The following is a 16,232-nucleotide window of genomic DNA, read 5'->3' on the forward strand; positions in this document are numbered from 1 at the left end:
CTGTAATAAAAAATTCCTTTTCAGGATTTTTTAGACTTTTATAGTTTTTTTTTTTTTTTTTTTTTTTTTTTTTTAAAAAAAAAAGCAAATGATAAACTAGCAAAAAACCTTAGATTTAATCATGCTTATAAACTCAGTTTTCTGATATCTTTTATTTCCCAGGAAACGTTCCCCCCCTATCGTCCCCCCTTCTCGCTTTTCCCCAGAAATGCTTGTCATCTCATGTTTTACTGCTATTTGTACGTGTAACCCTTCTTTTTTGCATTTCTGTCAAAAAAAAAAAAAAAAAAAAAAAAAAGATGCTCCGTCAATTCGGTGATTGTCCAAACATTTGCTTGTCATTTTTTTTTTTTTAAATCTCAATTTTTTTATTTTTGCTTAGCAAGGAAAACGAACCTTCAGAATGACAGAATTCTCAGAATTTTTATTTTTCCCTTGACAAGATGTTTGAATGGTCACACTCACCCTTCCCCACCATCACCATCGCCTTTTTGCATGTGACCCCACATTACCCCCCCCTCTTTCTTTTTACATTGGCGTATCACACGCAATTGTCACACAAAAAAAAAGGGTTGGATTCCAAACATGAACTTTCTTTAACTCATATACATCGACATCTGATAAGTCTCCTCTTTCTAAGTTTTGCATCACTTGGATAAAAAAATGTAAACCCCCCCCCCTTTTTTTTTTGCTTTTTGGTATTCTTCATTGGGTCAAAGAAAAAAAGTCTTCTTGAAAGCTTCTATGTGGGCTGTCGGGGATTTTCCTATGCGATTATGCAAAAAAAATAAAAAATTAAAAGTCAGCAGAACAAAAAGCTCCCTCATTAAGATTAAAAAGAAAAAGGGTATTTTTATTAGGATGATGAAAGGGAATATTATATTTACAAAAGATTTTCTTTTTTTTAATCGTGATCCATTAAAGTAGTTGTAGTTGTAGTAGTAGTAGTAGTAGCACTTGCTGTTTGCTGAAGCATGATTAATCGTTGTAATTGGTTAGGTGTTAATAATGGAAATGAATTTTGTTGTTGTTGTTGTTGTTGCTGTTGTTGTTGTTGCTGTTGTTGCAGTAGCTGTTGTTGTAGCTGCTGCTGCTGTTGTTGTTGTTGAGCCATCATACCCATCCAATTTAAAGTAGGCGTAGGCTGTAATGATAACCGATGTCCATGCTGATGATTGGGTAATATAGCTCTTCCCGTACTCACTGTTGCTGCTGCTGTTACTGTTGTTTCTGCGGTGATTGCTGTGGTGGTGGCTATCTTCACTTGCTCTTGTTGTTTTGATAATAAGACCTGTCGAAGACCCTCATTTCCATGATAATAATAATGATTAGGTAAAGACCCCGCAATGACCATAGCCGATGGACTCGATGTGTCCGCTGCCTTGACTTTTTTTTCTTGTTCTTCTGCGGGTGGACAAAGAGAATACCGTCGTTGTCTTTTATCATTGCCTGGCCATGAAGGTGTAAATGTAATGGGTCTTCCACCTGATCCACCTCCACTCGACTCTTCATTCTTTTGAATCACTGTTTTTAGACCTCTTCCCACACCTAATGGTTGTGGCTGTTGTTGTTGTTTGATGTGGTTGGTAAGGACCGTACTGCCACTTCGATTTCGTTTTTTAATCACGTCTGTTTTTAAACTCAGTGGACGGACCACGCCATGTAATTTCAGGAACAATCCACACGCATTACATAATGCAAGTCCTTCGGGATTTCTTCTCCAGAGTGGTGTTGTGGTGGTATTGCAATTGGTGCATTGGGTGACGGATTTGTTTTGTAGTGATGACAGTGGTGGTGGTGAGGGTGTTTGTGGTGTTAGTGATGCTGATGGTTGCTGTGGTGATGGTTGTTGTGGTGATGGTTTCTGTGGTGATGGTTGCTGTTGTACCTGTTGTTTATTTGTTGGCACTGATGTGTGACCAACTGCGGGATCTCCCGAACCTGCTGGGAAAAAAGAAATTACGTGAGTAAAATATATATAAAAAAAAAGGTGGTGATTTATAAAAAAAAAATAATCCCACTCACTGTAGGGTGTATCATTGAAATGATACATGGTGAGTAAATCCTCAAAACTTATAGCACCGGGATTTGTATAAGAGTCTATTTGTACGTCATCTTCGTTTGCAAAGTCAACAGGTATAGTGATGCTGTTATTGCTGACATGTGATAAAAGGGGAGAAGACTAAAATAAATAAAATTATTTTTTTTAGTATATACATATATATATATATATAAATGTTATTTGGAAAAAAAAAATATTTTACTTTTTCATTTAAAGGAGAAGATGCACGCGCCGATCCATATACAAGTACATTTTGATTAAAATGATTATTACTTGGTGGGGCGGAAGATGATAATAAGGCTACAGTGTCATCCGGTGCTGGAGGTGATAATGTCGCTTTTTCCTTTTCTTCCTTTTCTTCCTTTTCTTTCTTTTTATTTAATGTCATGGCCATCATACGCCAGGTCAAATTCTCTAAACGAGATCCATTTGGTAATGTGTCTTTGGCTTTGGTGTACAGTCGCCATACTTGCGTTGCCAATGGATCAGGTTGACTCTCTTGTTCTTTTCGAGGTGGGAATAATGAATCGGACAAAAATGATGCAACGGGTGGACTGGATTTCTTCATCTTCTTTTTGTGTGTGTTATATATATATAAAAAAAAAAAAAAATAGAAAGAGAAAAAGAAGAAATAAAATAAAATTATAAAATAGAATCACTTATGGAGTTTTAATTCATAGTCACTTTTGATATGCGAAAAAAGGGCCCCCCCACCCACTCCACCTCACTCTTTTTTTGCCGTCGTCTCGGCTTATCCCTCCCACACCCCCCTTTTTCTTTTATTTACACCTACTTTTTTTTTTAAAAAAAATAGTTATGGATAAACTGCCTGAAGAAATCCTTTTACGTACCTTTAAACTACTTGTGAATAATGTCAGTCAATTAGCAACATTGTCACTTGTATCTAAACGTTTCCATCGGTGAGTGAAAAAAAAAGAAGAAGAAATAGGCAGTAAGACTCACCTCGAATATATATATATATATAGAATGACGCAAGACGCAAAGTTATGGTATCTTTGTTTTAAAGAGAGATATCCTATCTGGGGCAGCAATGTAGACTACGTTTGTCGTTCCAAAAAACTAATTGATTGGAAAGAATTCATGATTCACCTCATTAAACAAGAGAATGCGACCCGACATTTCTCGTTCGAGTTTGTAAAAGAGCAGCCTACCACCAACACTAACACCACCGGCAGCAGCAGCAGTAGGAAGCGAAAATTGTTGGCAGATGGTGAACAGGATTTGGGTATTCTGATGGATGATTTTATGATGGAAAAGACACCCTTTTGGATACAGGATCCCTTGGTAGTGGATATCGATCGTACCAGTAAAAAGGGCATTGTGGCCACAGGCAAACATCGAAAGAATATAATCGAAAATCGTTCTGAGCACAAAATCTTGTTTTGGGAATATCCTTCTTGGAAATTAAAACGTACCTTTGAGCTCAACTTGACTCCACCCAATTTAACCTGTCAAATCATTGGTATTCAAACCATCCGTATGCCAAATACATCGCACAATGTACGTTTCTTTTCTCTCGCGATTGGTATGGGAATGGGATTATTACAAGAATTAGATGATATTGAAGACAGAGTGGATATTTGGAAATCGTTATTTATTTACAGACTCTTTCAAGATGGTTCAACACAATGTGTCTCCCATATCGAAATATCCGATAGTTTCTTGGGCAGAGAGATCTTTTTGTTTTCAGATACGTCATGGTCAGACGATGATCCGAACAACAAATTAACCGATTGGATGCAAATCGTCTCTCCATCCGATGCAACCTTTGATCGTAATTACACTGTGTTTATATTGGCCATTGGTCCCATCTATGATCGTATTACAGGCTGTGTTCAATTGGCCAAATTCGATTTACGTGGACAAAGGAATATCCTTGATCCATCCATTATACCCGTTTACTGGAATCGTACCTTGAATCAACTCTTATCGATTTCAAATACCATGATCTATGCTGATCCAACTCATATCATCACATCCATCAAGTTGGGCAACGAAGTCAGTTGCATGATTCATTTCAAATACCCCACCTATCTAAACCATTTAATCTGTACAGGAAGTTATCAAGAGGATGAACTCTCCGTTTATGACTGGCGATTTGGTATCAAGGTAGGTTCCTTACCATGGAAATCTATCCCTTCTTCTTCCTCCTCCTCTTCTTCCTCCCTCTCCGCACCTTCCACTGCTGCTGCTGCTGCTGCTGCTGATGATGCTGATGCTGCTGCTGAAAGAGACATCATGATGGATGTTCGACCATGGGGTTTGGAATCCACTCTCGTTCTACCTTCCACTGGCGACGATTTGGACTTGTCACATCGAGGCTTCAGGCTGATTGCCGTGGGGGATAATCGAAGTGATAATACCCGAGATAAATTAGAAATCAAGGTGTGGGACATATCCTATCTATTAAACGTGCATTGGAATCCATGTCAACCGGGTCCTCTTTCTAAAGAAATTGATTTCTCCAGCCGTTTCTCGTGGTGGTCAAGGCGTACAAGTGCACTTGAATTTTACGCCTACCATATGTTACACAGAGAAGAAAGGATCGTATTACCTTATTCACCGCCGCAAGGATTTGAATCCATGTTATTATCTCATACGTTTGATAAAGAAGAAGAGGATGACGAGGACGAGGAAGAAGACACAGTGGAAGAGTTTATACCAGTGAAATACACAGCTTATAATGTCTTGTATACTTCCTTATTCCTCCTTACAGAAGATGGAAAAGTCACGGTGATGGACATCGAAACAGGCAAAATCACGGGCACAGTAGAAAATGTAGCTGCTCATACGTTACAGCAAGTGAGAGGCATTGATGTCAATGTCATTGCGGGAAGAGAAGTGGTGGTGACAAGCAAGGAAGGTTTATTAAGAGGAATTGTGTATCAATAAAAAAAAAAAAAAAAGAGAAGCCTGCAATCGTGTGTATAATACTCAATTACCCGATGTGGATGTACTAAATTTTAATCCAATCAAAACTCTCGATCGGGCGAGTGGGGTATAAATTAATCCTGCATTCTGGTATTCCAACAATATTTTTATTTCTATCACCTTCCCTTTTCTTCTCCCCTTTCACCTTTTTTTTTTTTTTTTTTTATTATTATTATTATTTTGGATGAACCCTTATCAGCAACACATTGTGCCTTCCGATGCTTCTTTAGACTCCAAACCGTTTTTATATAATGAAATACAAGATACACTCTTATTGGGAGAATATCCCTTAACAGACACTACCATCACACCACCCGTCATGAATAACAATTTAACTGGGGTTTATTCCAACACTGGATTTGATATGATTCAAATATTATCGCGACTCATTCATAGGTGCCTATACACGCAAATTACACACACACACGTTTCTTTTTTTTTTTTTTTATTGCTCACAACCCCCCCTCCTATTTTAGACCCAACCCTCAGATACAATTAGGACCGATCGACTTGTCTTGCTCTTTTGTGGTATCTGATGCCAAACAATACGATTGTCCCGTTGTCTATTGTTCACCTGCCTTTGAGAGATTGACAGGGTATACAAATAGCGAGATTGTTGGAAAAAACTGTCGTTTTTTACAAAGTCCGGATGGACAAGTCACTTGCGGTTCAAGGCGTCAACATACGGATAATCAAGCCGTCTATCATTTAAAAGCACAATTGAATCAAGGTAAAGAACATCAAGCTAGTATCATTAACTATCGCAAAGGTGGACAGGTAAGCTCTTTTGTGTGTGTGTGTGTGTGTGTGTGTGTGTGTGTGTGTGTGTGTGTGTGTGTGTGTGTAATAGGTAATTAAAATAATAACTCCCCCCACCCCTTATATTATTTTAAATAGCCGTTTGTGAACTTGGTGACGGTAGTACCGATCTTGGGGCAAGATGGTACAGTGGATTATTTTGTCGGGCTTCAAGTGGATCTTGTTGAGCAACCAAACTCTATTCTAGACAAGATGAAGGGTAAAAAAAAAAAAAAAAAAGAGTGACATTTTTTTCAACATGGATTTTTAAAAAAACAAAAAAAAAAACTCTCTCTCCCTTGTTGTTGTTGTAGATGGAACGTACTTGATCAATTACCACCACCAACCGATGAATACAATTATGCCTACTTTGCAAGGTAGTTCAAATAAATTGGAAACGACCAACTATATTTTAATCAAGCACATCTTAATAGATAATAATCCTCTCGTAGATCCCAGCGTGGATGAATATTTTCGCGAATTACCTTCCTCTAATAATAACAACAGTAATCTTAATAATAATAATGGTAGCACCCAGATGGATATTATCAGTTTGTTGGATTCAACCCAAATTGATTTTGAAAACTTGACAACCAGCGAGCAACAAATTCAAAAGGAATGGAATAAAGTGCTATTAGAACAATCGTGTGATTTCATTCACGTACTTTCACTCAAGGGTCTCTTTCTCTATGTATCTGATTCTAGTCTGGACATGTTGGAATATGAACCAGAGGCCTTAGTTGGCACCTCATTAAGCTCGATTTGTCACCCATCCGATATCATACCTGTCATGCGCGAAATTAAGGAAGCTACCACACATCCGGACAAAGTCATCAATCTTCTCTTCCGTATCCGAAGAAAGTGCTCGGGTTATATCTGGATTGACTGTCGTGGTAAACTCCACATGGATCAAAGCAAAGGTCGTAAATGTCTCATCCTCTCCGGTCGTGAAAGACCCGTTTACAAGTTACTGAACACTGTCCATATTTCGGACAATGAGTATTGGGGTAAATTGAGTCTGGCAGGCTTATTCACCCATGTCACTTCCACTTGTAAAGATGTTGTGGGGTTCAGTGCAGACTCTTTAGAAAACGAATCCCTCTATCAGTACGTCGAAAGTAATTACGTCACTGAACTCACTCGTGCCCTCGAACGCGTCAAGGAGAACCAGATCACTAAAGTACGTCATACCATTCTCAACGCCAAAGGTGCTTATGCCTCTGTTCAGAGCACCTTTTATCCCGGTGATACTCTGCATGGTATCGGACAACCTTCCTTTGTCTTGCTCCAAATGAAACTTTTACAACAAGACGATCACGATGACAACAACAACAGCAATAACAACAGCAATAGCAACAGCAATAGCACGGGAACAGACACTTGTAAAGACAATTTATTTTCGGAATTAGAAACATTTCGTAGTACCAATTGGCAATATGAATTACATCAACTTCGACAATCGAACCGACGATTACGGGAACAACTGGAAAGATACACCAACCCTAACAAGCAGCGAAAAAAGGTACGCTAGATACTACATATGGTACATTCTCTCCCCCCCTTTTAACACCTTTTTTTATTTATTTTATAGAAGCGTGTCAAGTTGATGGATAGTCCCAAGATGTGCGCCAAGTGTCAGCGGAAAGACTCTCCTGAATGGCGTAAGGGGCCTAATGGGCCTAAAGAGCTTTGTAACGCTTGTGGCTTACGGTATGCTAAATCGCTTCTCTCCAGTAAAAAATAATCCGCCCCCACACCCCTTTTCCTCTCCTTTTATATACCATCCATCAGATAAAATAAATATATACATATATTTTTTTTTTTAGTTCTCTAAAAAGAATTATACGGCCTTAGATCAAATTACAGCCACTCTGATGGACTCTTGGTTATTTCGTCATGTTGTAGATCTTCATTGTCTCTTTTAACAACAAATAAAACTAGAGACATCATGTTTTATTCTATACTTGACCAACATCATTTTGAAAAAAAAAAAGTCTACAAATGAAAGTTTATCCCTTACAGACTCCTTTAAAAATGTGAATTTTCCAATTCACTGATGGTTAGATTTAGTTTTGCTTGTATTCCGTAAGAAAAAAAAAAAAAGGGTGATGGGATGTCTTTATGAGTAGTGGATAACAACCTTTTCCAATTCTTTGGGTAGTAGCCCGTGTCCATGTGGGGGAAAAAGGATAATACCCCCCAACTCCTTTTTGTTGAAACGGATAAAGGTCCAATCAAGTGGCACAGGGTATTTCACCCTATATGCATTGAAAATAAACTTCTCCCCGAGAGTAAGTTGGTCAATACGTTGGTCTCTTTCAAACCGTTTCCAAGGCACGTGAATGACGATCATCAAGGAGACCTTCTTTAAAGAAGAGTCTAACCACACTTGCCGAAGATTACAAAATAAAAAAAAAAGATATATTCGTATTTTTTTTTTTCTTATCCTGTGAATAATATTTGAGTATAGGCTTAATAGTAGATGTGTTAAATTCTTGTATGCATCAGAGTGCAGCAATCACAGGTGGATACCTAGTTCTACACGCATGAGGAGTTATTTTCTTGTGAGAATTCGCAAGAATATGGTTCCTTTGACAGACGTGCCACTGGTGACTTCTTTTCTGTAGTGGCCTTAAACGCATCATCTAAAACGGAAAGAGCCTAGATTTCAGACCTTTTTATTTTTTCAAGCTGAACAGAGGGTCGAAAGGGCTCTCTTTTTTTTTTGCAGCATTAGCAGTTGATCGTATTACAATTTCGTGGGTGTGGAAAATAGGGAACGGAGGATTTAAAATGAAAAAAAGAAGATAAAACTCCGTCTTTAGCATGATATAAATGACGTAATGAACAAGTTATAGTGTTTTATTTTTATTTTATTATTTTATGGAGAGAAAAATAGATTTTTTTATGCTCCCAAAGTGGGGAAAGCCTTTGCATCTGACAAGTTGACAGAACCTTGACCACCACGACCACCACGACTGTTACCGCCGCGAGAACCGCGACTGTTGTTACCACCACGACCACCGCGACCTCCACGTCCTCCACGACGGTTTTCGCTTTCACTGCGATGAGCAGGTTGATCGATTTCCAGATAGACCTTTTCTTTCTTGGTCTTGTTCTTTAATTTGGGATCGGATTCCTTTAATAAAGGTTAATATAGGAAGAATTTGCGTTTAGTTAAGGCTTTTTTTTTTTTACCTTTCCAGCAAAGTATAAGTCTTCTTCTTTTTCGAGAACGACAGCACCCTTCCAATCGGCATCATCTACCTTACGGGTGTCTTGGACACGGAAGTTTTGAGAAGACTTCTTTTCTTGGAGGTATTCTTCCAATGTCTTGGTGTTTTCCTCTGGTTCTTCGACACGAGTCTTAGCAGTTTCGGCGGCATCTGGATCATTGGGGTCCAATACGTCATGGGCACTATTATTATTATTATTATTATTATTATTTTAGTTTTAAAAAAAGTCAAACATTTTTTTTTTTATGTTACCCTTGGAATTCGGCAGTGCCAGCTTCACCCCAGCCTTTGTTCACCTTCTTTTCATTATCACTAAGTAAAAAAAGTAAGTAAAAAAAGTAGTATTATATAGATGAGAATGACTTACTGAATACCGGTACCACTGTGACGATCAAATTGACGTCCTCTACCATTGCCATCGGTGGGACGACCTGGTCTTTCGGGTCTAGTATTTTTGGGAGCAGTTTCGGTAGTTTCAGTGGGTTCACTGACATCCTTACGGTTACCGCGATCACGTCTTGAAGGAGGAGAGACTAAATGTGGAATATATATATTAATAAATGACGCGTTCTTTTTTTTTGTTATTATTATGTGGGGGGAAAGCTTACCTGCAGGTTGTCTGAATCCGCCTCGGCGAACTTCTTTTCTAGTGGGTGGTTGAGGGTCTCCCTTCTTTTCGATGGGCTTAACGTTACCGAGCTTATCGATTTCAGTTTCTTCTTCCCCTAAAAGGGCTCCAAAACGATTTTGTGTGAATGACATGATATATTTATCCTTTCTTTATATATTTTATATATACAAAAAAAAAACTATTTGACAAAAAAAGAGATATGTATACAAAAAAGAAGAAGAAAGAAGAACTAAAAAAAAAAAAATTAAATTTAATCAAGTAGGAAAAAAAAAAAACGCCATTTTTTTCCAAGGCTTTTTTGGTGTATATGCTAAATTATAACCAATAATTTACTAGCGGCATACAAAAAATAAAAATACAGAAAAAAAGTCGGGAATAAGAGAAACAGGGTACGCATGAAATTCCTGTTTCACTGTGAAAAAAAAAAAAACTTTTTGTGATAAACTAGAACTAAACAAATAACTTAACACCCTGATGGATTATACCCTAAAACATTCACACGCTCCCCACCCCCCTCACACCCCTATTATACTCGTCATGTGACTTTTGATGACGACAATTTCCGTGCCTTGCAGCCACGAAAGCACCCACATACATAAAAAAAATAACTGTCAGTTCATTTTACATAACAAACATACACTTTTTGAGAGTACAGCATTTAAATGTCAGTGACTGTCGTGTGGAGAACACATGATGAACACCTACCCCCATGCCTTTTACTTCTTTTTTTTTTAAAATTTATCTGTGAGAAAATATTATTGTGCCACGACTGACTTTGTGTGTCGCTGCGGATGGAATTAATTAAATTTCCCTCATCATCATTCCTCCCCCCAAAAAACCGCAGTAATAGGTTCACGAGCACCCTATCTGTCGTGTTTAAATATTGATTTTTTACGTCTTTTTCGCCAGTTGACACCGCATTTTGATGACTAACTAGTATCATCTTTTTAGGATTATTTCACCCTTACCAAGGCACACGAAATATGTGCAGTGGTTACCTCTCCTATGGAAAGCTCAGATACCTTGTGCTTAAAAAATGACCGCATATGTGTTCTCTTTTTGTTTCATCATAAAAAAGGTTTTGACCCGTGTGGTTTGATCACATATAAAAACATGATCTATCTAATGTGGTGGCGAATCACCGCTAGATACACTACATTTTGTAAATGACAGTCTACAGACACTCCCTGTCTATTTTGTTGTCACTCTGTGCCACGTTTATTTAAAATCCAAGATATATAAAGTCTATCCAAACACACTGAAATCATCCTCATCGGCTATGAGTTGATTTTTGGGTGTGATCTTACGGCGGTTTTTAAGTCTAATTTGATTATCATTGGCCATGGGAGGAATTCTTTTGACCTTGCAGCCTTCACACACCGGCACACATTTCCAGCACCGTTGGAAGGGATGACCACACGACCAACACTGGGCAGTGACGCACATGATGCGTTGACATTTTTCCACATTTTGATACAATGGGCCGTTCTCGTCGTCGGCCTGTTGTCTCCTTCTGTTATTTCCATTTTCTTGTGTCTGCAAACGTTGAATACGTTGCTCTAACAGTGTCAACTCTCTTTCCAGCTCATTTTCCTTTTGATCGGGTGGCAGATAACCACAAATTTTGATGTCTAATTCCACATGTGGGTGAATCGAGAGTTTATTCCAAGTCCTTTGATACGATGCCAGATGAGGTTCATAATCCATGTAGTAGTGATACAGACTGATTTTCTCAATAGGTAACGAGCCAGGTTTAACAGAATTGAATTTCAACATTTCCTGTAGTAGTTTAATATCCACTTCCAAGTTGGTGTTTTCTTTACGGTGAGTCGCACTCAGTTTTCGCAGTTGAGGGAATTTAATCAGCATAATGATGGGTGAGAAATCAGGATCATCATTGTCATCCATCACAACCTTATTTTTTTATGAGCGGGGTTAAAGGATGAGTACATCCAATACATATATAGCTAATCTTACCTCCTTCACATGTTGTCTTAAGCCATTAATATCGTCTAATTTTCGAAGAGAAGAATATATCGGGTGTAGATCGTTGTACAAATTCACATCAAATACGATTTTTCGCCAGACATATTTCGAGGACAAGTAAAAATATCTCATTTGTTGACAAGTGTCCATTAAATGAGTGTTCGAACACAAGTCCAAATGTTGACTAATGTTGGTAATGACATCGTAAGGAAGTCGAAGTAACCAAGGTCTATTATCTGTTTCCATTTATTAGCTATATAAAAAAAAGAGAAGAAGTTAGAGAAGAAAAAAAAGTATTCTTATTAAGCAAAAGTGTGACAGCATACTTACAAATCAATGCGGACTACGGAATCACTTGCCTTATCCTTTGCGAAATGCAAATTGGTGTCTCTCGTGATATTTAATAAAACAGTAGCCAAGTTAGTAACTATGGTAAGTCATCGTATCATGAACAGGATGGATTAGCTTAACTACCCCCTTCAATTGACAGCTTTTTCGGTATTAGGTTATTACCATCCAGTTTTCAGCAGATAGTAACAGTATGGAATTTCAATACTTATCAACATCCCCTCAATATTGCAGTGCTAATATTAGTATTTGTATACCCTTCAGCTAGGCTTTCAAAAAAAAAAAAAAAAAAAGAAAGGTCAACTTAAATTTGAGTGCATGGTGAATTAGCTCATTGGGTTTTAATTCTTTCCAATATTTCTATTGGCTAAATGTGTCCCTGCCCACACGCACGCACAACACACAAACACACAAAAAGCGACTTTTTTTTTTTGCTTCTTCACCTGCAAACCAGCTTTGTTTATTTTATATATAAAAAATAATACTAATGATTGCGATCACAAAACGTGGTCTCAGCCTACTGTTGTTGGGGTTATTACATGTGGTTGTACCTGCAACAGCCATTTATGAATCACAGGCTGGAACTTTTGATTGGTAAAATAATACAAAACGCGATGATAGGGTTTAGTTAACATTATCTTGTTTAGGCATCATACTTGGGTCGGTCATCCTCATGAAGCTGTTAAAATTGATAATGACCATATTGCTGTATATACCGAAAAGAACATTATTGCTTCCCTTAATACCCATTCGGGTGCAGTTGGTAAAAAAAAAAAAACTGTACATCACTTCTTATCATCATCATCTAATATTTTCGATAGAATGGAGACAAATACTTGAAAACGAATTGGATCATTTTGTAGCTACTGATGCCGGTAATTGTTCACTTCTTTATCACACTCTCTTTTTTTCGCAAACGATCTAACAAAGAGTATATTTTAAATAGGAATTTTAACCGTTTCTAGTTTACCTGAACGCGCTCAATTCTGGAATCAAACCAACGGTCAATTAATTTGGGAATACACCTTATCCGAATCCGAGATTTTCGGTGCAGCCAAACCCATCGCATGGAATAATGGAGAGTCTGTTGTATCTATCGGTAACACTAAACTTGTTAAATTGTCAAAGGAAGGAGAGGAGCTTTGGAGCTGGACTAGAGAATCTACGGGAGAGTAAGTTAGAAGGGATTGGAGTTTTTTGTTGTTGTTGTTATAAGGTACTCATACCGAATTTCTTTCTTTTTGAAAAAAATAATATAAATTAGCTCAATGAATGAAAGTATTCAAGTACTTCAAAGAGGAAACGATATCTACGTTGTTGTGGAACCTATCGAGGATTCAAAATCACCTGTTTTCGCTGTCAATATCCTTGATAGTGCCACGGGTGAAACCACCAAGACAGTTCAAATCCCTTGTCATACTAATTACGATCATGTCGCCTATGTTGGAAACTATATCTTTTGGACAGAAGCAAACTTACTTAAATGGTCTTCTATTGATAAGAAGGACGTCAAGAGCATTTTATTAAAGGTAAATTGCATGAAAACTATCCGGACGCATGAAAAAAGAAAAATTAATTTTTTTTTTTTTTGGGTGTCCTCTATATAGACTCTTGTAGATTCACTTCCAACTGCCGATAAATTTGATCCCACACAAATTAATATTCTAGGTGATAGTGATGATGCCAATACCAAATCCTTTATTCTCTCTGCTCAATTTGAAACAGATGAAGGATCCGAAGTTGCATCTGTTCTTGTCAATATTGAAGAAAAGGCTCTTGTCTTAAGTACGTATTTTGGTTCTCAAACTACTTTTGGCGGTCTTGATTTCTATGAATCTTCCTTGATTCGTTCCGTTCGATCTTCATCCAATGAATTCACTACCTCTATTTTACCCCAAGGAAAAGATATTACCATTCAACAAGATTTCTCGTTATCTGGTGAAATCAACTATGTAAAATTAATTAATCTTGAACCTTTGGCTCTTTTTGTCGTGACCGAAGGTTCTTCTGTCTTGTTCTATAACGAATCCGGTCTCGTCTGGTCTCGTGAAGAATCCTTGAGCAATATCGCCGCTACTGAATTTTTAGAACTTCCTGAACCTAAAATGTGGACCCAAATGGTAGATGAATTAGATGAAACCGTGAGTGAACAAGCAAATGAGAACCCTCTCTCTCGTTACATCCGTCGTCTTACAACCCATGTTCTTGAGACCCGCAAGTTCCCCGGTTGGATCATTTCTCATATCATTGGCATGTCTGGATCTACACTCAAGGATGAAGAAAATGCGGTTTCCACTTTGGAAGCTCAATCTTGTTGGTTGAACCAATCCAAGCCTGAAATGTTGTACCGTGATAATTTCGGTTTACGTAAACTTTTGATTTCTGCTACAAAGAGTGGAAAGATTGTTGCTCAAGATACTTCTCGTAATGGTAAGATTATCTGGAGTCGTTATGTGGATTCGTTCTCTTTCACCAATGTCTACGTCGTTCGTGCTGCTGCTGTCAAATTACCTCCTGTCATTGTTGCTATTGGTGATACCTACGATGATGTCGGAGGACAAGCAACTGGTTTCCTTCGTATCAATGCATTAACCGGTGAAAATTATGTCTCTACCTCACCCGAATCTCTTGAATTCTTTGAACCTGTGGTCGCTACTAATATCGGTACAGATAAAATCATGCGTTTACCTATTGAAGACCCCGAAGAACGTACCCACATGTTGGCTATTTATGAAGCCGGTAGTGGTCGCGTTTATATCTACCCTGATTCCTTTGCCGCCCGTGAAAAATTCGCTGCTGAATTCCTTCCCAACTTTTATTTCTCGCATCAAAACAAGCATGGTAATTTACAAGGCTTTAAAGTAGTCGAGGGCTACAGAGGCAGTCTCAAGGTCTTACCTGTGTGGGAATTCAAATTGCCTGAAGGTGAAAATGCACTTACAATGAGTAAACCTCAAGCAAATGAAAAGGTAGCATCCATTGGTCGTGCACTTGGTAACCGTAATGTGCTTTACAAGTATTTGAACCCTCACATGTTTGCTTTGATTACACGTGGATCTGCCAAGGGTGTCATGAAGGTGCGTATCATGGATTCTGTCAAGGGATCTATCTTGTACGAAACTGTACACACACAAGTGGATACAGAGACAAATGAAGTTCATGTCATTCAATCCGAGAATTGGTTTATCTATCATTTCTGGAGCAACAGTGCTCAACCCATGGGTTATCAAACTGTTGTCTTGGAACTTTTCGAAGGTGAAAATGAGAATGAGCGCGTCAAGAGGTATAATTTTTTATATTTATGATACACATGTGCATTATTATTGAACTTCTTTCTAGTTCCAACTTTTCTTCTTTTGATAATATTCAACCTCATGTTCTCTCTTCAGCGTTTGCTTTCCCTTACCCCGTTACCACAATGGGTGTCACTGAAACTAGAAATGGTATCTCTACCAAGAACATTCTTTGTAAGGATATCTCATTTTTCTCTTCAATTCAAAAATACTTATATCTACTTTTTCTTCTTTTATGTAGTCGGATTACCCACTCATCAAATTATGGGTGTGAACAAGCGTATGTTTGATCCTCGTCGTCCTAAAGAGAAGCCTAGCAAAGAGGATCAAGAAGAGATGTTAATTCCTTACGGTCCTATTCCCGATGAGAAACGTTTATTCTTGACCTATGGATTAGATGTTGCTGGTGTCAAGTCAATTATTTCCAGCCCGTCCTTGTTAGAATCCACAGCCCTTGTGTTTGCATCGGGTCTTGATACTTTCTTTACAAGATCGTCACCTAGTAAACAATTCGACGTGCTTTCAGAAGACTTTTCCAAGGCCCAATTGTTATTAACCATTACTGGTTTGATTGTTGGTATTTGGGTGACTGGTCCTATTGTCCGTAGAAAGCGTGTGAATGCTTTATGGAAATAAAGTAGTAGTAGTAGCAGAGAGAGAGAGAGAAAGAAGAAGAAAAAAAATGTAACAAGTAGCAGAAATTAATAAAACAATTATATACACATTACTATTATAAAAAGTGTTTCCTCTTGCCACCAGCCATGAGAGATAGCTCCTACACCGAAAAATATAGGAAATTGATCCAAGCTTGAGTCCTTTAGAAATCATGTGAAAAATTGTTGTTAGCCGTTACACAAAAAAATATTTTCGCATAAAAAATCAAAACTTTAATGCTCATTTTCTCGACATCCAATGAAGAAAGTAAC

General features: G+C 37.9%; 6 protein-coding genes across 6 annotated transcripts; 3 read left to right on the forward strand and 3 right to left on the reverse strand.

Annotated features, from left to right (window-relative positions):
* Window positions 1–528: 528 nt before the first annotated feature.
* On the reverse strand, window positions 529–2,630 carry EV154DRAFT_487525 (uncharacterized protein; the record flags this gene model as incomplete). The annotated part of the gene is made up of 4 exons (XM_051598984.1): window positions 529–650; window positions 1,120–1,944; window positions 2,026–2,182; window positions 2,265–2,630. The coding sequence occupies 4 exons, from the start codon at window positions 2,628–2,630 to the stop codon at window positions 529–531; spliced, it is 1,470 nt and encodes a 489-aa protein (XP_051451396.1).
* Window positions 2,631–2,803: 173 nt separating this feature from the next.
* On the forward strand, window positions 2,804–5,377 carry EV154DRAFT_105118 (uncharacterized protein). The gene is made up of 2 exons (XM_051593877.1): window positions 2,804–2,982; window positions 3,049–5,377. The coding sequence occupies exons 1-2, from the start codon at window positions 2,879–2,881 to the stop codon at window positions 4,973–4,975; spliced, it is 2,031 nt and encodes a 676-aa protein (XP_051451397.1). The 5' UTR covers window positions 2,804–2,878; the 3' UTR covers window positions 4,976–5,377.
* EV154DRAFT_431314 (putative white-collar-1c protein) lies at window positions 5,199–7,556 on the forward strand (the record flags this gene model as incomplete). Its single annotated transcript, XM_051596601.1, has 6 exons — window positions 5,199–5,410; window positions 5,491–5,791; window positions 5,912–6,032; window positions 6,127–6,192; window positions 6,247–7,334; window positions 7,404–7,556. 6 exons carry the CDS (start codon window positions 5,199–5,201, stop codon window positions 7,554–7,556), a joined length of 1,941 nt encoding a protein of 646 aa, XP_051451398.1.
* A 1,088-nt stretch (window positions 7,557–8,644) lies between these two features.
* On the reverse strand, window positions 8,645–9,923 carry EV154DRAFT_529114 (uncharacterized protein). The gene is made up of 5 exons (XM_051603636.1): window positions 9,657–9,923; window positions 9,416–9,581; window positions 9,301–9,360; window positions 9,011–9,230; window positions 8,645–8,951 (listed from the first exon to the last, which is right to left on the reverse strand). The coding sequence occupies exons 1-5, from the start codon at window positions 9,808–9,810 to the stop codon at window positions 8,718–8,720; spliced, it is 834 nt and encodes a 277-aa protein (XP_051451399.1). The 5' UTR covers window positions 9,811–9,923; the 3' UTR covers window positions 8,645–8,717.
* Window positions 9,924–10,773: 850 nt separating this feature from the next.
* Window positions 10,774–12,041, reverse strand: EV154DRAFT_105259 (uncharacterized protein). The gene has a single exon (XM_051593878.1). The coding sequence runs from the start codon at window positions 11,585–11,587 to the stop codon at window positions 10,925–10,927; it is 663 nt and encodes a 220-aa protein (XP_051451400.1). The 5' UTR covers window positions 11,588–12,041; the 3' UTR covers window positions 10,774–10,924.
* A 364-nt stretch (window positions 12,042–12,405) lies between these two features.
* EV154DRAFT_529119 (uncharacterized protein) lies at window positions 12,406–16,045 on the forward strand. The gene is made up of 8 exons (XM_051603637.1): window positions 12,406–12,607; window positions 12,661–12,776; window positions 12,835–12,888; window positions 12,960–13,185; window positions 13,278–13,542; window positions 13,621–15,296; window positions 15,353–15,480; window positions 15,548–16,045. The coding sequence occupies exons 1-8, from the start codon at window positions 12,501–12,503 to the stop codon at window positions 15,940–15,942; spliced, it is 2,967 nt and encodes a 988-aa protein (XP_051451401.1). The 5' UTR covers window positions 12,406–12,500; the 3' UTR covers window positions 15,943–16,045.
* Window positions 16,046–16,232: the final 187 nt, after the last annotated feature.

The sequence above is a fragment of the Mucor mucedo genome (assembly GCF_025094135.1).
Source record: "Mucor mucedo strain NRRL 3635 chromosome Unknown EV154scaffold_188, whole genome shotgun sequence".
NCBI lineage: Eukaryota > Fungi > Mucoromycota > Mucoromycetes > Mucorales > Mucoraceae > Mucor > Mucor mucedo.